At 49.8% G+C, this 24,230-nt stretch overlaps 1 protein-coding gene and 1 long non-coding RNA gene across 4 annotated transcripts in view; one reads left to right on the plus strand and one right to left on the minus strand.

Moving 5' to 3' along the window:
• LRRC75A (leucine rich repeat containing 75A) overlaps nt 1-24,230 on the plus strand; it is a 58,128-nt gene that overhangs the window by 28,747 nt on the left and 5,151 nt on the right. Inside the window, exon 3 of the mRNA XM_010402635.4 lies at nt 11,965-12,077. Within this exon, the coding sequence (XP_010400937.3) occupies nt 11,965-12,077 (113 nt within the window). The remainder of the gene's footprint in view (nt 1-11,964; nt 12,078-24,230) is intronic.
• LOC104691075 overlaps nt 12,389-24,230 on the minus strand; it is a 29,222-nt gene continuing 17,380 nt past the window's right edge. Inside the window, exon 9 of one of the 3 annotated variants that reach the window (XR_005603393.1) lies at nt 12,389-12,403. This is a non-coding gene — a long non-coding RNA (uncharacterized LOC104691075). Of the gene's footprint in view, nt 12,404-17,678; nt 17,694-20,213; nt 24,090-24,230 lie in introns of those variants that run through there. The other 2 variants (XR_005603392.1, XR_005603391.1) reach the window with 2 other exon arrangements.

The following is a 24,230-nucleotide window of genomic DNA, read 5'->3' on the forward strand; positions in this document are numbered from 1 at the left end:
CAGATGAAGAACCAGCCACCTCATTAAACAGTACCAACACATTTTATTGATGTTTTCTGCTGGTAATTGGCGCTTGAGTTCAGCTCATTTAGGTTTTAATCAGAACATCATTTCCCTCCGAGGAAGGGAGGGGATTGAGTCCCTGCCCCTGGCAGGAGGGTGATTTATTTACGTGGTGGGGAGCTGTCCTGGGGGGTGGCTGGAGGGGAGAGCTGGCACTTGGAGGGGGGTTTTGAGATCTATTTCTAGCCCAGCTCACAGCTGTGGGAACACCGAGCAGGAAAATGTTCTGCTGGCAGTGTGGATTGGCAGAAATAAGCAGCTTAATAAGGAAACTTTGAGGGGTTTCATGGTGTCCTCTCTGTTGCTAAACCTCTGCTGGTGGGTGAGGAATTGATTGTGGCCACATCTGAACTGGTTCAGGCAGCAAAGGCTGCTCAGTATCTGCCCAGGGGGGGTGAGAGAAGCTTTAATAAATATTATTACCCAATCTGAGCACTTTTGGAGCTACAGTCAACTCGTTTTTCAACCCTGACCACTGAAAGCTGGCAGTGCTCAGGGTACATTTTGATTCTGCTGCTCTCCTGCAGCATTTGGGGAAGGGATGGAGCTGGTGCCATGTTCCAGAGGCTCTGCCCCAAATCCTGCCTTTGCCCCATGCCATGGGCTTGAAGAAAAATCCAAAACCCCCCCAAATTTCAGCTTCTTTGCTGGGTCAGGCTTTGCAGGAGGGTTCCTGGTGCTGCAGGATGAGCTGAAAGCAGCGAGGATAAACCACTGGGACTTCCAGCAGCCCTTTCCTGGCTGCTCCCTGCAGCCCTGAGTGAGGAATGAAGAGCACTGTCAGCATTTCCCAGCCGGGAGAAGCAAAGCCTGGATTTGGGAAGGGCTGTGCACAAAGCTGCACTCCAAACACCTCTGGAGCTTGGAAGCACTCCCATTTTTAGGGCTAATCCTGGAATTGGAAGAGTTCCTAGCATTTACCCTGTCTGCAGCATCACAGCTGCCTTGCCAGGTTATTTCTTGGAGCAAGGAGAAGTTTGTCCCTTTGCTGCTGAGCTCCAAGCTTTCCTTGGCTGCTCCCAGCACAGTCACCTTGCTGGGACAGCTCTGCAGCCCTTGGTTTGGCTGTGCCACAGGTCTGAGGTGCTTTCACCCAGATTTGGGGTGGCTCGGGACCCTGTGGGGCGCTGATGAAGCCAGAGGAACCCCTCTGGTTCACCCCACAGGTGCCCTCCTTTCCCTGGGGATCACCAGGGGAGTGCTCCTTCCAGAGGAAGGAAGGATTTGAAGAAAAATAAGAAATAAATAAAAGCCAAGAGCTGAGTTTTTGTAAATAGGGAAGGTGCCAGGAGGTTTTCCAGCGATTGCTCTTCCTCGGTGGCAGGGACTGTGATTCCTGGCCAAAGCCCAGCAAGTGATTATCTCGAGTTTGGGGTATTTGGGGATTTGGGTAAGAGCTTTATCCCACCCTTCCCATCTTCAAAGAGTTTTGCAGTCATTGGGTAATTTGCTAAATCCTGCTGCTTTCTCTGTCACTTTCCTTTTTCTCCTTGCCATCCGTCTTTCCAGGAAATCCCCAGCACTGCTCCGGGGTCTGCATCCCTAGTTTCCCATCTGCTTGGAGCACTTGGAAGTGACCCCACTCCCTCCAGCCTCATCTCATCCCGGAGCTGCTGCTGGGAGAGCTTGGATACACTCGAGTGCTGCTTCCTTAGCTCTTTTTTCCTTAAAAAAATTAGGAAAATCTCCAGTTCTGCTGTGCCTGCGAGGGCCCCACGGTGGTTAACGAGCTGGAGATGAGCGCTGTGCCCTTTCCCTGGGATTCACATTTGCAGGGAACAACAGGGACTGGATGTGAGGGGGTCCTGCCACCCCTCCCCAGGCTCCCAGGGCTGAGAACACCCAGGGAATGATAAAAATATCCCAGGGATGCTCCAGCAGCGATGAGGGACTGGACTGGCCTGTGCTTCCCGTGGGATCCGATGTGCTGCGGCTGATCCAGGCTGGGAAAGTCTCTCCATGATGTCCCAAATGTGGGACATAAATAACCCAATAATCCACATCTGGTTTCACCCTGGGAGCAGAGAGGGGACAGAGGAGGGTGAGTGGTGCCTGCATTCAGCAGCAGAGGCAGGTGCTGGGCTCACACCTGCGCTTCCAAGGGGGATTTTCCTGGAGAAATGTCAGTTTTCCTCTGAAATTCATCCTCCCTGTGCCATCCATCGAGTGGCTTTGAGCACTCTGATTCCAGCAGCAGCACCTCGGGGGTTTTTCTCTTGGCTGTAATGATTAACCTGTTGTTTGCTGAGATGTTTCCAGAGCGATGAGGGGCCCTCCTGGATTTTTAGCTGCTCCCTTTGTTTTCTGGCAGCTCTATCAGCAGGATACCGATGGATTTGGCATTAAAATGCTGCTCCAGTGACCTTTCCAGTGGCATCTGAGTGGCCTTCCCATAATGGCTTTGGTTGTAGCACTCAGGTGGCTCCAATTTCTCAGGAGTGGGGATGCTCCAAGGCCTCCTCCCCACATCTCAGTCAGGATTTTGAGGCCTCACAGCGCCAGGAAATGCAGCACACACCTCCCTGCCATTCCCCACACTGCTCCCATTCCTCCTTTTCCATGGAAGCTGAGCTGGGTACCCTCCAACAGCTCTTAGGGAAGATTTTTTTTTTTTAATTTTTTTTTTTTTTTTTTTTTGCAATTTCCCTTTATCTTCCACGTTCCCCTCCGGGCTGTTCATCACCTCGGATTTTATTGCCTGCTCTAATTGCTTCTCTGAAGTCCAAGTGCAATATTACTCCGGGATCCGTTGGAATAACTTCCTGAGCTGCTGCAATCCCGTTCATCTCCTATTTCTGCCTCTCTTGATAAGCCCTATTGTACATTGCTTTTCATTTTGGTGTGTCAACACCAAGGCTGAGGCTCTGCACTTTGGCCTTTCAGCAAAGCAGGTTGGGGAGTGCTGCCTGCAGCGGGAAAAATGTGCAAAAATTGGGTTTTATTCCATTCCTTTGTTTCTACAGATTTTGCCTTTCAGTGTTCTGCCACTGCTGCAGCTCCATCAGCTCCTAATTTGGGCTAATTCAGGGTTTAATTGTCTTTGGTGCTTTGTGGTTGTCCTAAGTGAGCACTCAGTGCTGGTGGGATGCCCATGGGTTTGTGGGGTCAGAGCTGGACCGGTCTGGCTGGAATTTTTAAGAGTTGAAGAGCAACAAATCCTTTCCTGAGGGCAAAAGAATGACCCTGGCTGGTGCTCAGTCCATCTTGGGGAGGTGACCACCCACTCCCATCTCTGCAGCCAGGGTGAGCTGTGACAATCCCACTCATTTGGGGTTTCCAGCTTTGGTAGATTTGCCTGGAATCAGAGGATTTGGGGTTATTTTGAATCAGGAAGTTAAAACATGCTCAGTGTTGTGTTAATTGGATGAAAGCCAAGGACCAAGGAGTTAACGGGACCTTCTGGAGATGGGCCAGGCAGGTCCCCTCAACCAGGTCCTCCCTGGTTGTCCCTGCAGGCCCCTCCTGCCCACAAGTGGAGCCCACTCCCATTTTGCACCAGTTGCTGCCTTTCCCCCTCATTGAGTTTTATGCTGCTGTCAAGCAGGACTCCACAAAATGTTCATTTTCCCCTGGCACGGAGCCCCTGCCATCTGCTCCAGGCCACCTTCAGCTGCCAGCGTGTCAGGCTGCTCCAAAAAGGTGGTGAAGGGCCAGAAGTGCTGCTCAAGGTCTGTATTCTCACCCTGGTTTGCAGCTAATTACAGCCACAACCTTTAATTATTCTTAGGCAAAAGCATTTTCGGTGTGGGGGCACCGACCTGATCTCTGTCAGTGTGGGCACAGGGTTTGGAATCTGGAATTCCACGGGATGGTTTTGTAGCTGGCTTTGGGGTTTGCCAGCTGATGGGGTGAGTTTTCTGATCAGCACCTCCCAAATGCTCCTTCCTGTGCTAAAAGGTTGCTGCTGGATGGGAAATTTTGTGGGATTTCTAATAAGGTATTATCAAACTCTGATTTTTCCTTGGTAGAAGATTGGTTTAAAAAGCCTTAAAAAAAACCCCTTTTTCTTTAGCTTTTATTTATGTTACTTCAGACTTTTACCTCTTTTTCCTCTTCTACCTCCTTGAAGAAGGAATTTTTGGTGGTAAAACCTCTATCCAAGCAACACAGAAGGAAAAGAGTGAGGTTTCCACTATGAACAACATGCCCTATCCAAACATCTGGAGCTGTTTGCTGGCTTTGCATTGTTTCTGTGCAGCTTTTCTGTCTTTTATTTTTGTTTCTGTGCATCTTTTCACATTCTCTCAGCAGGACGTCCCACAAACCACTAGCATTTCCTAATATTTGGGTAGTTTGATAGGAAAACCCCCCTGCATTCAGGGATGTAGGACCTGATTTGATGCTGGGCTCTGACTGTGTGGAAGCCCTGTGGATCCACAGAGATCATTGCAAAATACAACAAAAAAACCCCCTCATTCTTATTAAAAGGGTTTTCATTAACGTGGTTCCATTCCTCCTCTAATTTGAATTAAACCAGACAGGATTTATTTTCAAAAGGATTTCTGCTCTGTGCTACGGGGTGGTCAAATTGATCAGCCTAAAGCCACGTTGGCACTTGATTTGGGATTTATTTTTGGGATCTGTCGCTCCACTGTGCCAACATCTGCTTCCCTTTGGGCATCACCCCACCTCCTCTCTTCCCAGAGGAGCCTGAAAGGAGGGAAGGGGAATTGCAACACCCTCGTGGGGATATTTTAAGGACGCCTCCCTGGAGAGCTCTTCCAGGGGCATTTTTCATGCCTTGCCCAAGGAACTCAGCCATGCAGGAGGAGGGATTTGGGATTTGGGGTGCACACCTGGCTGCGGCTGCAGGTAGGAAGAGTCACCAATCCCTGCATTCACCTCCTGGCTGATGGGATGTTTTGCCCTTTGGGGAATGGTGGATTGAAATCTTTTCCTACCTCCTGATCTCCCAGGATTTGCTGGAGAAAACTCCATTGGGGCTTCCAAAGGCAAATCTGGGACTGGCTGCAGCCCAGATGTCTGCAAGCAACAATAGGCTGAGCTGAGCCCCACGCTGTGAAAGCAAAGGGGGGAGGGAGGAAGAAGAAGAAAGGGAAGGGAAAAAGCAAAGCAGAAAATCATTAGAGATGACTTCAGCCCCTCGTGGCAACATCAAAAGGGAAGAGTCGTAAATTCGGATCCCATTAAACACCGGGGGGAGCAGGAAAAGCTGTTTTGGGGCCACAGCTGCAGGTTTGGGGTGGGCAGAACTCTGTCCTGGGTTTGTGGCGTACACTGGGGGTGGCTGACATGGCTTTGACTCCCTGATTCCCTGAGATCAGGGGATCCCAGGAGTGTTTGGAGTCTCCATTGCCACTTTAGGGATCTCACAGGGTGTGAATCCCTCTCACATGGGTTCATTTTCACGTTTCCTCTCCGTTTTGCTGTCATCCTTTCCAAAGCCCAAGGTCTGTCCCTACCCCAGCACGAGTCCCTGGGGATTTGCTCTCTTTGCCTCCCACTAATTTGGGATAACTGATTGGACACACATTAAAGCCATTGAGGATTTTCTCTCCTGGGGCTTCCCAGGGCATGTCTCACTGGTTTATGCCTTTGTTTAACTGGATAATAATTCCATTTATCATTGTGAACATGGGGGATTTTTTGTCTTTCAGCTGTTTGAGGTTTTTTGCTTAATAATGCAAACTATTATCCCATTGTCCTAGCTGATCATCCGAGACAAAAAAAAACCCCAAGGATGAGGATTTGGAAGGAAATCTCTCATTGTCTTTATTTTTCAGGTGTGAAATAGGTCCTGTTTTAAGGTTCATTGTCTGCTGAACTGTATGGAAAGCAAAAAATCTTGGCTGAGGGGTTTTTCTGTGCAGGGAATGGTGTTCCCAGGATGAGTGTGCTTTGTGCCTGGACAGAGCTTCTCGTGCCTCACAGCTGCAAATCCTGCGGCATGCAGAAAGGGATGTTGCAAGTTTGGAAAGTCTTCTAAAAGAACCACAAAAAGGGGGGGGGGGGGGGGCGGGGAGGAGAAAAAAACAACTCAATTTTTAATTTTCTCGTGTGTTAAGACTTGCAGGACAGCACTTTTTTTTTTTTTTTAAAGATCGATTGTGAGTGACAGAAAAGTGGGAACTGTGTTACAACACCAAGAAAAATGCTGTTGCTTCCTCGCAGCCTCCAGACAATGGTTAATTGTTCTAATTTGGGTCGCTCCCCTGCTGGGCTGCGGCAGGAATTCTTCACACGGGCTCTTTAATCATTAACGTTGGCCTCTTTTCCACGGGGTTTGGCCCCGGTGCAGCCCCCCAGGGCTCTGCCCATCCCCAGGGGTTCTGCTGCCGGAGGAGAAGCGGGGGAGATCAATTTTTTAATGAACAAATTAATTTGCTGTAACATCTTTATCACCAGGTTTTGTGTCCTGCTCTGAGCTCTCTCCTTTGGGAGAAATCGAGTTGGGGGACCCAAATCTTGCCCATGTGGTGATGCGAGGAGGGCAGGCAGTGACTCCAGGGTTACTTATGCCCGGTGGAGCCATGGCCCTGCTTATCCCGAGCTTGTTTTTCCGTGGTGAAATCGCTCCGCTTCCAGTTATCCCGACACAGAGAAACGAGGAAAACACCCAGGTGTCCTGGGGTGATGTTATGAAGCCGCTTTAGTCCTTAACCATCCGCTCAGTGCCCAAGGACGCCGTGCCTTTAACACGGACCCGGGCGGGAGTTGAACGGTTCAGCCCAAGGGGCTCTGGGGGGATCGGGGGGGAATGCGCCGGGAGCACCCTGCTGCTTTTCTGGGTTTCCTTTGTGTCCCAGCTAGCTGGGAAAAGGTTCTGTTGGGTTTTTTTTTTTTTCTTGTTCTTTTTTCCTTTCTTTTTTCCCCTTGCCTCACTGCCTCCCTTCCCTCCTCGCCAGTCCGGGAAGCCCGCGGGGTGGCCCCAGCTGGTCCAAGCCCAGGTGTCTGTTCTCTCTCCGGGAATTTGTTGTATTTTGAGGGGTTTTTCTTAATCCTGTTCTACCCTGTTTTGTTGGTGTGTTAATAAACAGTTTGGTTTCTTTTTCCCACTTTCACTCCTCGTGACCCGTTTGTCTCACTGACGGAGGAAAAGAGGAGGAACACTCATTCCAGAGTGTTTCCTCCTGAAGTTTTGTCTCAAAAACCGAGACACCAGGGATAGCTCATTTGGGGTTAAAGGTGTTGTGCGCATGCTGGGTGATGCCTCACCCACGGGATCAGGGCTCCCTGCAGCTGTGGCAGGACACAGATCCCGACTCCCAGCCTCTTCCTGCTCCCATTTCTCCCTGGGGTTTGACCAGTTCCCATTCCTTCATCCAGAGCAGCAGGATCCTGGTGGTCCCCAGCACATGCCAGGGGCACCCCATCCTTTATGGGACAGACAGGGCTTGGCTGGTGCCTCTTTCCTTGTTTTCCAGCTGAACAAATCCCGATGGAGCAGGGCTGGCTGTGGATTGCACAGTGCCACGAATCCTATTCCCAGCTGAAATCTGTTAAAGGATTAAATCCCGTCAATCTCCAGGCTCCTCCCAGCAGCCCTCTCCTTCTCCAGAGGGCTGGAGCAGAGCAGGAACGATGGGGAAGGAGGCCCTTTTCAGGGGAATTCTCTGCTCCCAGCTCTCCCTGCATCCCTCCTGCGCTCCACACCACGTCTGAAGGCCGGGAATTGTGCTGGGGCTCTGCCAGCTTGGAGAGGACACGATCCTGTGGAAGCCAAGGCATTGCCCAAAACCTGCTCCCAAAAACTGCTCCCCTGAGCTGAGCCTTGCAGCAGCTGGGCTTTGCATGCTCCCTGAGTCATCCTGGAATTGCTCTGCAGGGCACAACTTCTCCTCAGAGCTTTCCAGCCAGCATGGATGGAAGGGGAAGAGGGAGCTGTGCAGCATTCCTGCTCCTTCCAGGAGCTGATTCAGGTGCTGCCCACAGCAGTTTCGCAGTGTGTGACCCAGGATTCTGTCCCAGATGCAAGATCACGGCACTGGGAGCAAATTCATGGATATTTCCAGCTGTGTGGCTGATGGATCTCTAGGAGCTCAGCATTTGTCAGCTGGTTGGGAGCACAGTGCTCAAGAAAAGGGCACATCCCAGCCTTTTTCCTGTCAGCAGCATCAGCTGGGAAAGCCGAGCTCTGTGTGTGGTCTGTCCCATCTTCCCAGCCCTGGGATGGATGCAGTTTTCCTCCCAGAGTCTGGGAACCAGATAACAAATGCACATTCCCACTCCCTGTGTGATGTTGGAGGGGCCACATCTGTGCTGCCTTTCCTGTGTGTTATTTCAGGAGCATGTGCTGCTGGAATTGGGCTCTGGTGGGGAGAAAATGCAATTCTTGTGCTTGGTGATTGTCCTTTTCACGGAAAGGGCACTCAGGGTTTCCCAAACTGCAGTGCTGTGGGATTCAGGCTCTGCAGGTTGAGGTTTCTCTGCCCTCTGACCGCAAAAAATCAGCTTTATATCGACCTTCCATGAGTGATGTGATGCAGACTGATGGAGATGTGGCAGGAAGAACCTTTTGGCCATCGGTTTGGATGTTGTGGGATGCGGTTCATCCCTGGAAGCAGCAGGGGAGGACAGCAGGATCTGCCCAGAGGGGTTTGTGGCTTCTTTCCCATCATTCCTGAGGATGCTGATGGTGCAGAGCAGAGGGGAGAGGGCTGGATGGGGAGCAGGGATGTTATCCCAAGCCAGAGGGAGCATTCCACAGGAACAGTGCTTGGCATCATCCCTCCTCCAGGCTAATCCACTCATCCCGGGGCTCTCCCCGTTCCCCAGCGAGGATCAAACCTTGCCAACACGAGCTGGGCTGGTTTTTAAGCCGATTTTTAAGCTGATTTTCAAGCTGATTCCCTTTCTGAACGAGCTCTTGGGCTCAGTCCCACCAGGGTGTGCGTCAGCTCCAATTATTGCCTGATAGACTTGGATGAGGAACAGGGAAAGCTTTTGTTTGGGCTGTGAGAGGAGTCCTTGGCATGGCACCAGCAAAGTCCCTCCTCTTGCACACGAGTTTTGGGGCTGCTCTGGGGAGGAATTGCAGAGGTTTGGGTAAAACCCTCAAAAATGGGGGTTCTTGAAGCACAGAGTTTGTGTCTCACCCATGGGAATGAGATGTGCAAAAGGAAGGAGCCCATCCTATGCCTTAGGAGGGCTCTGAAATGGGAATTTTATTTATCCCAGTGCTAAACTGGGGGTTTTATCTACAGAGTTGATGTGTGCAGGAATCACTTGCTCTAAATCATCTTTGAAACCCCCCAAAAATCAAAGTATCCCAGGACCTGCAGGGCTCGGGAGTTGAGCTGGTGTGGAAAAAGGGCTGAAAGAGTCAGGATGGGCATGGAAGGAGGAGCTGGATGTGGAGAGAGGATTAAAATATTCCTTGTCCTGCTCCTGCCTCTTTCCTCGGAGCCCTCAGCGTGCTCTGTCAGCAGGGCTGGGCTGGGTTCTGCTGAGCTGAGCTCCTTTAGGCTGAATTACCCAGGAATTGGTTTGATGGGAGGTTCAGGCTTGAGCTTCCCTCAGCCATCTGGAGCTCTGGGAACTGCTTGAGGATAGAAACCTCCTATTGGAGAGGCAAGATGACCATGGCACATCTGAACCAGCAAAACTTCGGGTGTTTTTTTTACTTTCTCAGCTTCTCCTCCACGTTCCTCTTGTGAATCATTTCACTTCCCCAACAGTTTAGCTGGAATAACACTGGAGACAGCTTTCATTGTCTCTTCCAGGGTTGTATTAGAGGCAATTTTTAGCACAAAATGCTGGCCCTGTGCCCTTCCCCCTCACGATTTTAGCACATTGTTTCCTTTTCAACACCGCTTTTTCCAGGGAGCCTTCAGAGCTGGAAACCCCCACTCATCACCGAGGGTGGATTCTGCTCTTTCAGGGACTGCTTAAAAATAAAAAAAAGCGGATGAAATGAAAGCTGCTGGCACCTGGCAGCTTGCTGTGGGGAAAAAAAAAATATATAGGGAGGTGTTAAAATCCGTGGTGTTTTCTTCTCACCTTGGGGCTGGTGCTTCCACAGCCAGGAAGGTGTTGTTGGCAGTGCTGCCTTCCCAAAATGTTCTGAGGCTCTAATTAAGGAATTGCCTGAGTTTCCAGGCCTTCCAGTGGGAAATATGAAATAAAACCTTGTCTTTCTTAATTTTCTCAGTGTTAATTCCGCAGGCTGAGCCTTCCAGTGTTCATCCACCCCCAGGGCCGGGGCTGGTTTCTTGCCTCAGGGCCTCCAGTGGGAGAGGAGCTGTGGGAATGAAATTTGTGGGATTAAAACCCTGATTTTGAGTTCAGCATGATGGTGAATGAGGTGTTGAAAAGTAAGGGTTTAAATGTGTTTAAAAGTAAGGGTTTTATCTGTGGTATAAACCCAGATTTCCTGGGAATCAAAGGCTCAGGTGGGAAATGGCTCCTGGTTCACGCTGTTCCCAGGGTTTTCCATACCCAGGGTTTTCCATACCCCGTGTCCTGCTGGGATCCCTGGATCTGGGGTTTCTACCTGAAATCCCCTGGCACTGCCTGTCTTCAGTGCAGATGGAGCTGGGCAAGCATCACCCTGCAAGTATCAGGGGAAAATCAGCTGGAAAATCAGCTTGTGATTAATGAGGTACCTGGATATGTCTGGGAATAAACCCCTCCAATTTATGTCAAGGCTTTGTTCTTAGAGTGCAGTCAAATCCCACAAATCCTGAGGTGATATTTCTGCTCCAGCCATCTGCAGAGATGTCCTGGTTCTGTGGTTGTTGTGGGGGTTTTTTTTACCCTGCTGTAATTGTTTCCCTGTATACCCCCAAGTGATTTGTCAAAATCCCAGTTGCTCCCTGGTAATTCAATATTTATGATGTCTTTATAGGGGCAGTCCCGCTCCACTGACTCGGAGGTGAGGGGGGGAGAAAATTGCATAAATTGCATAAATGAGGCTGCAAAACCTGAGCTCTCAGGGAGGATGTGAAGGCAGCAATAATTGGCTGTCCAGGCAGAGGAGATGCAGCATTCCTTCCTCAGCATTCCTGCCTGGATTTTCCCAGAAAATCCTTGTGGATGAACAGCCCAGGGTGACTGTTTATTGTAGGGTTTCCTATTTAATTCCTGTGTCTTCCCTAATGATGCAGCAGTTTGATAAAACCAGGCAGGCAGCACAAATTGTCACATCTTGGATCTTTTTTTTGTCAGCATTGATCTTTCAGTCAGGTTCATCTCTGCCTGTGACCTTTCAGAGAGCAGGAGAAGCACAGCAGGATGGGTGGTTTGAATTATTGGATGTCATATTATGTGTATGAAAATCCTGAAATGAAACATGATTGAACGGTCTGGATACTGAGGATTATGTTTCATTTTATTTTGATTTTAAAATAATTAAATTAAACTTATACATTCTTAAAAAATAGATATATCATAATATATAAAATTAGAATTTAAATATAAAATATTTCTGGTTTAGGACCCAAACTCTCTACACCCAAATCCTTAGAAACTTGCAGAGTTCAAGTTTTCCAAGTCAGTATCCCTTGGGCTGGAAATTTGAGTCAAAATTGAGCAGACAGTTTTTCTTCAAGCTTTTATTTTTCCTAACAATTAAATATTGTGAGATTTTCTCTTCCCAAGACTCCACCAGCTCACTATACCTCTGGGAAGCAGTTTTTGGTGGTAATGGGTGGGTATTTAATCAAATTTAATCAATCTCTGTCGAATTTTAGTGCTGGAAGCTGTTGCATGGTGTCAAATGATAATGGAGGAATAAAAAAAATAAAAATTAAAAAAAAATTCATATACCTGCAGTATCTGAGCAATCAGAGGGGTTTTTTTTCCCCTTCCTAGACAGTTTTGAGGGTGCTCCTTTCAGGCTTCCCAGCTCCCAGCTGGAGCCACTCCATGGTTGGAGCATCTCCTGGGTGTGGTGGCAATGCTGCAGAGCCCTCACCCGGTGTCCATTCCATGTTTTTTCAGGAAGGGGACTCCCTGGGAGCCATGGAGAAGCTCTGCAGGCAGCTCACCTACCACCTGAGCCCCCACTCGCAGTGGAGACGCCAGGGCATCATGAAGAGGAAGCCGCAGTCCTGGTGAGTCCCCGCTCAGTCACTGTCCCCAAGCTGCCCTTGCCACCTCTCAGGGGCAACAAGGGCTGGGGACAGTGGGAAGAGGGGTTTTCCATGATGGTTTTGGCAAATGTGGGAGCTGCCTGCTGCTCCCTGCACGACAGGAGGAACAAATCCAGTGGGATGAAGGGAAGTGCTCAAAGCCGGGAGGGAGCTGGGGTGTCACAACCTCTCAGCTTGGCATGACCTCCAAAATCCTCCTTCCTCTCCAATCTCACCAGCATTTTCCCCACTTCTGGTTCCTTCATGCCCCTCCAGAGGTGTTTTCCTCTATTCCCATCTTCTTTTCCCTGTTGCAGAGGAGAGCAGCACTTCAGTGCCCGGGGAGGAGGAATGGTCTGGAAAACCTTGAGCCATCCATCCTCCAAACATCCCTTGTCTCCCAAACTGCTCCAAGAGCTCCTAATTAGCTGGTAATTAATGTCTAGCCACGTGTCACCAGGCATACCGTGGCTTGCAGTTTGCACAGAAGGAATTTTGTTGTTAAAAATAGGGGGAAAAGAACCCCAAATCCCCTCCTCATCCAGCTCCTCAGCAAAGCATTCCCAGCTGGTGTCATCCTGGATCCACAGAGCTGAGAAACCTGTGGATGAGGCTGATGGGAATGGAAAGGACTGCTTGTTTTCCTGATGTTAGGCATTATATATTTATTATTTTTGCTTAAGGAAGTGAGAAATAAAAAGGGAGCTGCAGTCTGGGAGAGTCAGGATTTGGATCCAAGTGCTGGCTTGTGGTCCCAGGAGAGTTTTGGTTGTAATGGAGTTGTAGTGGGAATTAATCCATTGAAAAAAAACTGGAATAGAGAAGGAGAGGGGAGGAACGTGGTCACAGGAGGGGAAAAGACACAAGGAAATAAAGGATTGCGTGGCCAAATAGGATTAGGAGCATATTTTCCAGGGCTCTGGCTCAGCATCCTTACAAAGTGCTGTCCTGAGAGACCAAAACATGGAGAAATGTATTTCATTATCAATGATAACCACATTTTGGGTGGTTTTTAAGGTGGATTATGGCTAAAATTTGCAGTTTCCAATAAAGCAGCAGAAACTGGGGGAGTGTTGGAGCTCCCGGGCTGTGTCCCAGGGCACATGGAGCTGGTAATGACCCAGCAGCTCATTACCCTCCAGGGGTTTCCTCTTAACTAGAACAGGAAATGCTCATCCCTTATCACCCCATCAGGGCATTGTTAAAGTCACACTGCTGCTGCATCGGGGAGCTCTCTTCAGCCCCGAAAACCGCACGAAATCCTTGAAAATGGAAAAAATTCCGTGCCCTGCTTCGTGTCCCTCTGTCTTTAGTTACCAATCTCTGTCCTTAATCCCCGGCCTGGGATGAGCAGCGGTGTGAGCACAGCCTCATGCCCGAGATTTGCAAGGCTTTATCTGCAGCCTTTCCTTGGAGCAGCCGGGAAATAGCTGAGGTTTTCCAAGGCTTTAAGAGCAGGGATGAGGTTTCGGGATGAGGTTTCGGCTGTCAACGAGCCCTGACCACATGGAAGTGACCTCAGGGCTGCCAACGTGGGATGCTGGCTGCTGGTTCTGCCCCAGCCAGGCTTTGGAGGGTGGGATTTTCCTGGATTTCTGGTTTGGATGCTCTTTTAGGAGGTGGCCGTGAGCTGAACCCTTTGCTGGAAGTTGAAGTCAGCCTTTTGCTAAGGTCTAAATGCCTCAATACAGGGATTTTATAGTTGGGGTTTTCAAGTGCCCTGTGCTGCTCCCAAGGGAATCATGAGCTCCCATTCCCATGTGTTGGCATTGCCCTGACTCGGCCCTGCTGCCAGATGTTGCAGGAACTCCCCAATATTGGGGATCCACCCTTTTTTGTGTATCTCCTCCAGGGAAAATCACTTCCCTTCATCCCACACCCACCATATCCATTGCAGGGGATAATGGGAAGCAGAGCAGCAGCAGGAGGAGGAGGAGGATGGGGACAGAGGACGGAGCTGATTTTTTGGCTGGACAATCCCAATCCCATCTCCTCCCAGGAATCCCGTCCAGCCTGGGTGTGCTAAATCCAGGCAGACACTCCTAGGGCTCTGCTCTGCTGCCTGGCATCAGAGCCCCCAAACCTCTGCCAAATGACCTTATTTTTTTGGCACATTATAAATCTGTCTGGCTCTCCCTCACTGTCTCCGCGCCTCCCTCGGAATACATTAAACATCCAGGGATGAAAATCAGGGAAAGCCAGCAGCAGCAGGATGAAGCCAGCCTGCTAAAGTCATTTCCCTGCGCCTGGCTCTGCCTAGGGACACGATTCCAGGGTGGAATTAGCTCCTGGAATCTCTCCGCTCCTGGAATCTCCCTGCTCCTGCTGCCGTCAGCTTCACAAGAACGAAGCCGGGAATCAAAGCTCCCGGAATTGCTGAGAGCACGGGCTGGGAGGGAGGAGGTGTTTCCCTGGGGAAACGCCCTCCGTGGCTTTCCCACCCTGCGGGGATATTCCTTTCCCGGCTGCGGTAGGAATGAGCCAGGAATGCAGCAGGGAGGATGGAGCAGCGGGCACCAGCTGAAGGAATATCAAATATTCACGTTGTAATTCCAAATTTACATCAGATAAGCCCCTTTTTTTTCTTTTTTGCACACAATTCCTGGCCGTGCCCCTGCACGAAGCGGGGAAGGATTTAAGGTGAAGCAGCTCAGTTTAAATGGAATTAAATGGGGTCAATCTGGACTAAATTCGTGGATTTTTGAACTCTGTTGCTGCTGTGCAATAAGCAGAGAAACCCCCAAATGTCCGCACCAGGGTGAGCCAACGTGGCACTTTCTAGCCCCGTTTTTTGTTTCACAGCTCCCAGCCCTCGCTCATGCAAACCCCCCAGTGCTGGCACATGGGAAGATCCTTTTCCCACTTCTCATGGGTTTCCCAGGTGGTTTTCCTTAGCTCCAGCCCACTCTCTTTTCTTTGCCACTTGTCCTCTCTGCTGGTGACACCTGGGACTCAGCCTGAACTCCCTGTGGCTCTCTCAACACTCTCTGATGTGAAATCATTAGAAATCACCTCAAAAATAGCAGGAAAATTAATGATTTGGGACAGCTTTTGGAAATGTCAGGCTCCATGAGGCTGTGGCAGATTTAACCCCTGGTTGGGGTTAACCCCAGATTTAACTCTGGTGGATTTAACCCTGGCAGGTTTAACCCTGGGGTTTAACCCCAGATTTAACCTGAGGGTTGGATGTTCTCCATGGCATTTGGCATCCAGGTACAAAGACCTGTTAGAACAGAAGTTGTTTGGATTTAGTGATGAATTTAGAGGCAGAACCGCCTCGTTTTGATGGCAGGAATGATCTTTTACCATCCCACTCCTGATTTCATCGGGGGCACAAAATATTGAAGGAATGCTGGGTGCTGGGTTTTCACGTTGGCAGTGCCTGCTTGCATTGCTTTACAAAGGAAAAAATCTTTTTTTAAAAGAGTTTTCATGGTGGGAGAAGCCCTTTGGAAAACAGAAAGGGAATGTTTGTGGCTAGGAATCCTCCTCTGCTGTGGCAGCTGGTAGGCGAGCAAGAGGAGAAGTCGGAGCTCCTGCAACAAATGGTTCCTTCAGAGCATCCAGCACAAATCCAGGCGGTGGGAGGAGGCTGGAGCAGGGTCTCCTGGTCATTAAAATCCCATTTCTGTGTGTGCTGGGAGCTGCTGCAGGAGAGCAGGGAATGTGGGAGCTGGAGCCTTTGGGATGAGTGTGTGGGTGATCCCTTCTCCCTGTGTCCATGGAATGTCATTGTCCCCACGTTCCATGGAGCAGAGGGGACAGAGGATGCTACAAATGCTGCAGAACTCAGGCTGGCTGCTGTGATTTGAGGTGCTGGTGCAGCTTTCCACCTTTTGCAATGGAAAACGGGCGATTCCCAAACTTCCCTGCTCTTTCCAGTGTGGCCTGAAACTCTGGGCATGGAGAAGAGCAAAGCTCTGGCTCCTGGTGGTTTTTCAGGTTGGGAAGCGAGGTTGGGAAGCAGTGGGATGCTCAGCCCTGGCTTAGAGGTGGGTCCTGCATCCCACAGGAGGAGGTGGGTGAGGGTCAAGAGCTGCTCCTGGCCAGGATGGACCAGCTGATTTTGGCTGGGTCACATCACCACGGCTGAGGGCTGCAGCCTGTGTGGTCACTGAGCCCATAAATCCTTGTCCTCAGAAGATAAATTCCTGGTTTGGTGGCTCAATTCATTCCCAGGATGGACACTAAATTCCAGCCCCTGTCTGCCCGTGCCGGGGTGGAGCAGAGCTTTCCCCTCGGTGTTCCTGCAGCACAGAAAGATTTGTGCTTAACAGGTTATTCCTGTTAATTGCCCTGACAGCACATGAGAGGCCACCTCTGAGCATGTCCTACCCTCCTTTTGGGATTGAGGGCTGGAAATTAGGATTTAACCTGTTTACTCTTGAAATTCAGCATTTAAATCCCAGTGATAACTGGGAATGGGGAGGGTTAACCACAGGCACTGAGTAATCCTCTCTAATAAATGACTTAATTCGATGGGAAGACCTGGAGTGACCCAGAAGGGAGCTAAGATTTTTGGGAGAGAGAGAATGGAAAACCTTTGGGAGACATCTTTGGTTTGGGCTGCTTCACACAGGGCTCAGCCAGTTTAATAAATTGGGAATATTTTCTCTGCTTTGGCAGAAACGTTTGGAAATTTGTGGTGCTGAACAGCAGGAGGGGGCTGGTCCCAGCAGGGCTGTGGGGTTTGGCTCTTCCCCACACACCCCACACAGTAAATGAGGAGCTTTGATGGGGTTCAGGGCACACAAAGAGGGGGGAAAAAGGAACTTTTTGAGGTATCAACAAGGAGAAATAGTTGGACATGGGTAATTTTATCCCAGGAATGCCCTTTTCATCACCTCTGTCCTCCTCACCTCGCTCTCCTCCATGGCCGTGGGGCACTTCCTCCATCTGCCAGTCCGGGACTCTCTGGACTTTTTATAGCTACTCAAGATGTGACTTTTCTCTTTCTCTTATGGCTGGGATGGGAACAGACCCTAATTTGCCCTGTCAGTTGTTCTCTTCCCAGTGCTCCTCCACATGATGCTGCTCCTTGGATTTATTCCCTTTGGCACGTGCCTGGCAGGGAGCACAGTGCCTGCTGTGTTTGTGCTCTGATGGTCTGTGGGACTCCCAAACTGCTCCTTTGCTTTGTGGAAAATCCATTTTCCAACATATCTGAACGGGAGCAACATTTTGGGCTGGTCTTTTGCATGCACCAAGGTGCCTGGCTGGGATTTGGGATTTTTTGTGGAACCCCAGCAGATGGGTTTGAGTGGGGTGGGCAGGTTGCTTCCCAGAAAAAAGGGAAAATCCCAACCATCTGAAGCTGGGATGCAGCTGCCTGGAGCCAGGCGTGCATCACCACACTCGCTCCTCCTTGCTGTGTAGAAATCCCAATGCATCTCTTCTCCAAAAATGCTGTTTAATGTGTAAACATCCCCTCTGGCAGCTCCAGGGGTTTGTGACCATTCAAAAACCACGGTGAAATGTTTCATCCTGGTGGGAATGGGGTATGGTGTTGGAGGGGAGAGGGGGAACAGGCCAGCAATCAGCCAGGACAGGCTGAGTGGGAAGAAGGGAAGGATTTCATCCAGCTGGAGATGGATGCTCCTGAATGAGAGAGGAATCAAAAAAAAAAAAATAAAAGAAATCTCTGTCATTTTAAAGTCAATGTACAGCACTAAGAGGCTTTAGAGTTAAATAATTCTCTTTTCAGGCTCGTGGGGTATAAATCCAGGGTGTCAGGGTGCCCCTGGTTTGCACTTTATCCCTGGACTGGGGAGGGGGTGTCAGGCAGGGAGGGATGGACCTGGCAGTGCATGGGGATGTCCTGAGCTGCTCCCAGTGTGCTGATGTTACAGCAAAATAGAGGCTGGAAACAAACCCAAGGAATTCCTTTTCCACCCGGTTCTCCCTCCTGGGTGATGCTGAAGGGTCCAAAAGCAGGGAGAATTCAGGACAGGCCATGAAACAGCACAGTTCAGGCTCCAGAGGCTGGGAAGGAAAACGCTTCTTGTTGAATTTAGAGAGTCAGAGACCTTTGGCACGAGGAGAACAAGGCTAAGCTGTGAACAAATGAAATGTCTGGTGTGGAGGGAAAGGTGGAATGCTGCAAATCCAGGGGAGGAAAGATTTGTGAGGGCTGTGGTTGAGAAATAGTCCTGCAACGTGTGGCTGGTGGCAATGAAAGGAGCTGCCACTATAGTGGGATCATTAAGGTTGGAAAAACCTTCTGACATCAAGTCCACCACTAAGCCTAGTGCACATCTCCACATCTTTTAAATGCCTCCAGGTATCCTTTAAATCATTCCAGTGTCAGGAGAATTAATCCACCAACACCAGAGGTTTATGTCCAAAAAGGAGACAGAGGAGTGCTGTTACTTTATTCAAATAAAGGGAGAGGCCATGGGGTGTTTCCCCTGGGGTCTCTCAGATTTTTGGAGGGCGCAGCCTCCTTTTTATCCCAATTTCCCAGCTGCATTTCCCTCTCTTTCCCCATTGGCTGAGGTACTCCAGAGGTACAGGCTTCCCAGAACACCTAATACCTAAGGTTCCCTTCTCATGTATAACCCCCCCTTTATTGTTAGCTCTTATTGAATTTTATGGTTTTCCCATTGTTTCTTTCATCTCTCAATATCCCATTTCATTTATCAGCAGACCTACAGTCCATTTGTAGAGACAAATCCCCTTCCATTCATCAATCAGTGGAACCCTTCTCATTGTTTATCTCTCAGTGCTAATTTCATCAACCAGCAGGCCCAGAGCTTGTTTGTAAAGACAAGTCTCTCATTCCTTTCACCAGGGAGTTATTGTTGATGATATTCTGGCAAAATCTGATTTTTCCTGTGCCTGTTGGAGCAGGAACTCTGGGATCTGCCCCCTGTTTCCTGGAAAACCTGAGCAAACCACACCAAGCAGGGAGGGTGAGCAGGTGCTGAAATCTCTCCTTGCCACTGAGAGCTATTTGGCCACCGGACCAGCAGGTTTGGGGTGGAAATGAGTTCTTTTTCCAGCTGAGTTTGGCGGGAGAGGTTATCCCTGAGCATGGAGAGGCTGGAGCTCCTGGCACACCTTGCCCAGCCAGGAGCTGGCATTAACCAAGACCTACTTCTGAAGCTGAACTGTAAATAATTCATGGGCACTGAAATGCCACCCGGGTAGTGGCACAGGGCTGTCACATCGAAGGGACTCAACGTGTAAAACGAGCCCTTCCCCTGCTTCTTGTCTGGGTTTGCCCCAGAACTGAAAACAATTGACCCAAACTGCAAAGCCCCATTTCCCCCCACACGGATGAACATTGACCCTGACAAAGGCTTGGATTGCTTTTGCTGTTCCTGACAGCCAGAAATGCTGGAAAATAAAGCAGGAAGGACCTGAGGGTGGGATGAGGTGATTTGGAGCAGCAGGACACCCCTCCCCACTGACTTGTCCCTCACACTTTTGCTGCAGCCTTAAAAGCTTCGGATGGTCACAGGCACTACCTGGGATTTAAAACCTCGTTTTCAGGCCACCCTGCTTTTCCTCTTTCCTCTCCCGTCCTGCAGCTGAACCAAGGGATAATGTGGTGGTTTTCCTCCCCTCAGAGGGAACATCCATCCTGCTGCCATTGCTCCCCTCCCACCTCCTTGCACTTGGGTGCTGGTGCTCCCTTAAACGTGTTTTTTGGTCTTGTGCCTGATCAGAAAAGGCCTTTGAGTGTGAAGAGTGTGGACTTTTAAATTTCTTTTTTTGCAATAATTACTCCTCTGCTTCTGGGCAGAGTGGAAATGAGATTTTCTATTGACACATGGCGGGGATTATTTAAATCCATCCCCGCTACTCGGGCTGCGGAGCGGGGAATCAACCCGTAGAAATTGTTATTAAACGAGGGAATCAGCTGCTAAAAGAATTCATCTCCCCACCTTGGAAGTCGTCCAGACACTCTGTGATGATTTGTCTTGTCTCAAACAGCCACTGACTCCTTTTTTTAAGGTGGTGAGGGGCAATTTGGTGCCTTGCCTGGGGCCTGGATGCTGCTCCATGGGGGAAAGGCATCGCTCCCCCAGCAGCGGTGCCCATTTAATCCCAGCCAGCCCAGCCTGGCTGTCACCCCGGGCTATATTTCCCAATTAAGACAATCAAGCTCGATGATGAAGCTTTGAACGGCGCTCTTTACATTTATTTTCTTTTCCAAGCCCTTTCAGGCGGCGAGGGCTGGTGAATGAAGGTGTTTAGTGAGCTCATCCATCACTTGGACTCGGGGGTGAATTCCCACCTCCCACTGCTGCTGCTGCTGCTGCTCTCTTGGAATGGAAATAACGCTTTAAAACAACAAATTTTATTTTTGCTGCAAATGGGGACAGCGACAGCGGCGGGGGAGGGGGGGTTGTGGCATAACCAGGGATTTCTGTGTGCCCCCTCAGAGTCCCCATGGGTGACACGGACTGGGCTCATCCCCTTCCACTCCGACCCTTCATCCTCACACACCCCTTGGCTCCTGGGAGGTGGGGTGGAGAAAAAATACCCCTCTAGAGCATTTGAAGCACAGAAGGTTCTTTTGCATCTCAAAAGGGGCTCCAGGAAAAAGTGCAAAGCCCCTACCCAGCTCCCAGTTTTTCCAGGCCTTGCCAGCCTGTGTTTTGACACATCCCAGTGCCTGACAAACGAGTCATTCAGCCCCAAGGCTGATGCCTTTTGTCCAGCAATATGTTCTTCCAGGTGTTTTACTCTCCCTTTGTCCAGGATTAAGGCCAGACTGGGGATCTGGGGGAGTGGTTTTTTGGGATGAATCCACCCTCCTGTGCTGAAGGTCACTCCTCTCAGTGCTCTAGGGAATGAGGATTATTCCTTGGCAGCTCCTGGCCTGGCAGAAATGCCCATCTGGAGCCACTTCTCCTGCATTCCCTTCTTTAATTAGCTGCTGGGTCACCCTGAGTGCTCAAATGGGGCTCCTTATCCCAAAGACGATGAGCTGGAGACTTGAGGGGGGGAAAAATGTGTGTGTTGACATAATACGGACAAATAACTCGGGAAGATTTGTTGTTGGGCTGATCTTTCTGAACAGCTGAAGAGCCAGCTCGGAGCACAGTGACACAAACCCTCATCGCTGATAGGTGCAGAGAGCAGAGAAAAAGGCAAAATATTTGCATTTGGAGGGCCTGTGTTGGAGCAGAGGAGGCAAACAGGGAAAATCCAGGGAAGGATTTTGTGGTTTTCCTGCTTGTCCAGCAGAATTTGCCGTGCCGTGGGGACTGGGGGTGCTGGGCAGGGTTTGGCTGTGAGGAGCAGAGGATCACATTCCTGCTCTGTTATACCCACTTGGCAGCTCTGCTCTCAGCTCTGTTTTCATCTTTGGGGGGAGCTGGAGGCTGAAATCCCCCCCATTAGCAGGGAATAACCTGCCAAGAGCAATGGAGTGCTGGGGGAAGAGGGAGTTTGCTTTGGGCAGCTCAAGCTGTTCCTTGTTCCCTGGTTTTTTTCCCTTTGTTTGCCTTTGCAAGAATGGCCGCAGCCTCTTTCTGCTGCCCCTGAGCTCAGGGAAGGGGCTCTCAAAATGAAATAACTGCCCCAAAAACTCTGCCCAGCAGGAAAAGGAACCCACAGGATGCCAAAAAATCAGGTTCAACCCCTGCTGCAGCGACAGAGGAGGAGAGGGGCGCTGAGAAATCTTCTAGTTGGGACAGAATATGAAAAAGCCACCCAAAAATCCCTTTTTCTTTTGGAGACAGGAGCAGGGAAGTGACAGTGGGTCAGGTTGGATCCTGTTATTCCTCACTGGAGGAGAGCTGAGGGTACAATGGTGGCTCTGTTCTGGGCTGAGGGGGACCCAATTTTGTGTTAATGTGAAGCAGATGCATCCCAGGGTTGGAATTCCCAACACCAGGGCGGGGAGGGTGTGAGGGAGCTGCCCCACACTGCTCAGGGCTGGTTATCCCAAGGCTGCCTGATCCCAAGGATCCCATCCCTCCCTCTGAGAGCACCGTGGGCCCCTGCAGGGAGGCAGGATGGCTGCAGGAGCAGGATTTTCCTGGCCAACATTACATCTGTGCATCGAAAACCAGGCGAAACAGGGCTTTTTTGGCTTGATAGATGTGGAAATTGTGATTAAAAACTGGCCAAACATCAGGTGAGAGACTCTTGGCTGCCTCACTGTGTCCATCTCCTCTTCCTTTGGCTGCTGCAGCCCAGACCTTCTGGCTGTGCAGGTCCTCCAGCACAAATCCTTGGATGTTCTTTGGGATGTTCTGTGCTCTGGGGGGGCTTCCTGACCCCCTGCATGTGGTTGGAGGCCACCAGCCCCACATGGGACATCACAAATCCATCCCATGGGTCCCTGTCCCCCACAAAACCAGCTGTGCCCACACTCAGGCTGGAGCAGGAGCTGGAGTTTTCCCTCTGATCCATCCCTGAGCATGGCAGGATCCATGCTGGGCTTCACTTTGGACACCAGAGCTGTTGGGATTTTGGTGGGAATTGCAGGATTTGGCTTGGAATAGGGACCTGCCAAGGATCAGAGGGGGAAAAGGGAAAAATTGGGGGCGATGGCAGCTCCTGGCTCTGGAAAAAAATCCCTTCCCAAGGAGTGAGAGGGACAAGCAGGACCCTGGGAGCCGGGCTGGCGGCTGCCTCTGTGCTCTGGCCCTCATCAGAGCAGGAGGGGACCTCAGCCTGCCTAAACTCTTCCAAATGTGATCTGTGCTCCAATAAAATAAACAGTTTAGGGAAAGCCGAACCTCAGGCACACATTTTGGCAGCTGATCACTCTCTAATTGCAGGAAGAGCAGTTGGGAGAGGGTTTTTTTGGGTTTTTTTTCTCATTTCTTCGGGCTGCTTTCTGATGAGAAAACTGGGCTGGAGGATCAGGGTTGAAGCTTCTCTCCTAACACGTCCCCACCCCCAAAAATCCTGGGGTTTTCCCCTTTGTATTAATGGAATTCAAGTTATTTCAAGGAGCAGGAAACACAGACAGCCTCTGCTAAGTGTGAACCTCAAACCTTCAGCGAGGGCCTGGAGCTCTCCACAATTTTTCCTTGATTTTTTTTTGTTGTTGTTGTTGTTTGACGACATCAGGGGCAGATTTGAGGGCTGGGAGAGGATTTTGGTGGGCAGAGGTGAATCAGAGGCGTTGCCTCTCAAGCCTGGCTGTTGTCTGGGTGTTTCCCCCATCCCAAAACTCCCCGGGCTCTGGAATGGGATGGAGATAATTAACACCAGCCCCATTCATCTGCAAATAGACACGACAAAACTCATTTTTCTCTGCAATTTGTGGTGAGGGGACAGAGCAGGAGCAGCCACACTCTCCCCCTCACTTTTGGGGTCACATTCACCCCCATTAACGAGGTCATTCCTTCCAAAAATCAAACAAAGCAGCAACAAAACCAAAGGGAGAGGCTGGAATGAAGGATTTTAGGGAAAACTCCATCCTGCTTTTCCAGAAAAAGGCTGGAGCCCTGGCCAGCACTGCTGTTCTCCATCCCATCCCTCTCCCTTTTCCTCCTCTTCTTTCGCTTTTTAAAACATATTGGCAGCCTGTTGTGTGTTTTTAAGAGCAAATTATTAGGAATTTCTTTTCCTGTGGCCTCTTCCCTTTGGACAGTGAGGGCTGCAAATGGATTTAAAGGTCCTTTTCCCAACCAGCCCAGCTTCCTCTCTCCCTAGTGGCAAGTTGCTCATCTAAATCCAATATGATTTGGGTATTTTTGTACCTATCCAGTCATAAAAATCCCTTTCCAAGAGTCTTTCCAGCTTTTTTTTCTTCCCTCCTGTGTTAGAATTTGAGGAAAGTGCTGCTTGTTTTATGGAAAACTCATTTATTACAACACAAATCCTTTTTTTGGGCCAACTCTTTTCCAAGGAGTCATTTCCAGAAGAAATGAGCCCAGCACTGTTTGCCTTTAAATTCCTGATTGTTTTTCTCTGGGCATTTGTGCAAATTGCCTCTCCTGCAAATGCAGGTTCCTAACAGGGTGTCAGCTGCAGCTTCTTATTCCACTGGAGTAGAGTTTGTTGGAAAAATTCCAGCAGTTTCTATATAAAAACAGATGTTTGGAAGCAAATTGTATGGTAGGGAGGATGACATAAATACATTTTATTTTGGGGGTATGGGATAGGAAAATGGAGTTCTCCAGCAGCAAGATATTTACTTTTCTTTTGCACTAAATGAAATAG

The sequence above is a fragment of the Corvus cornix genome, chromosome 19 (assembly GCF_000738735.6).
Source record: "Corvus cornix cornix isolate S_Up_H32 chromosome 19, ASM73873v5, whole genome shotgun sequence".
Classification (NCBI taxonomy): Eukaryota; Metazoa; Chordata; class Aves; order Passeriformes; family Corvidae; genus Corvus; species Corvus cornix.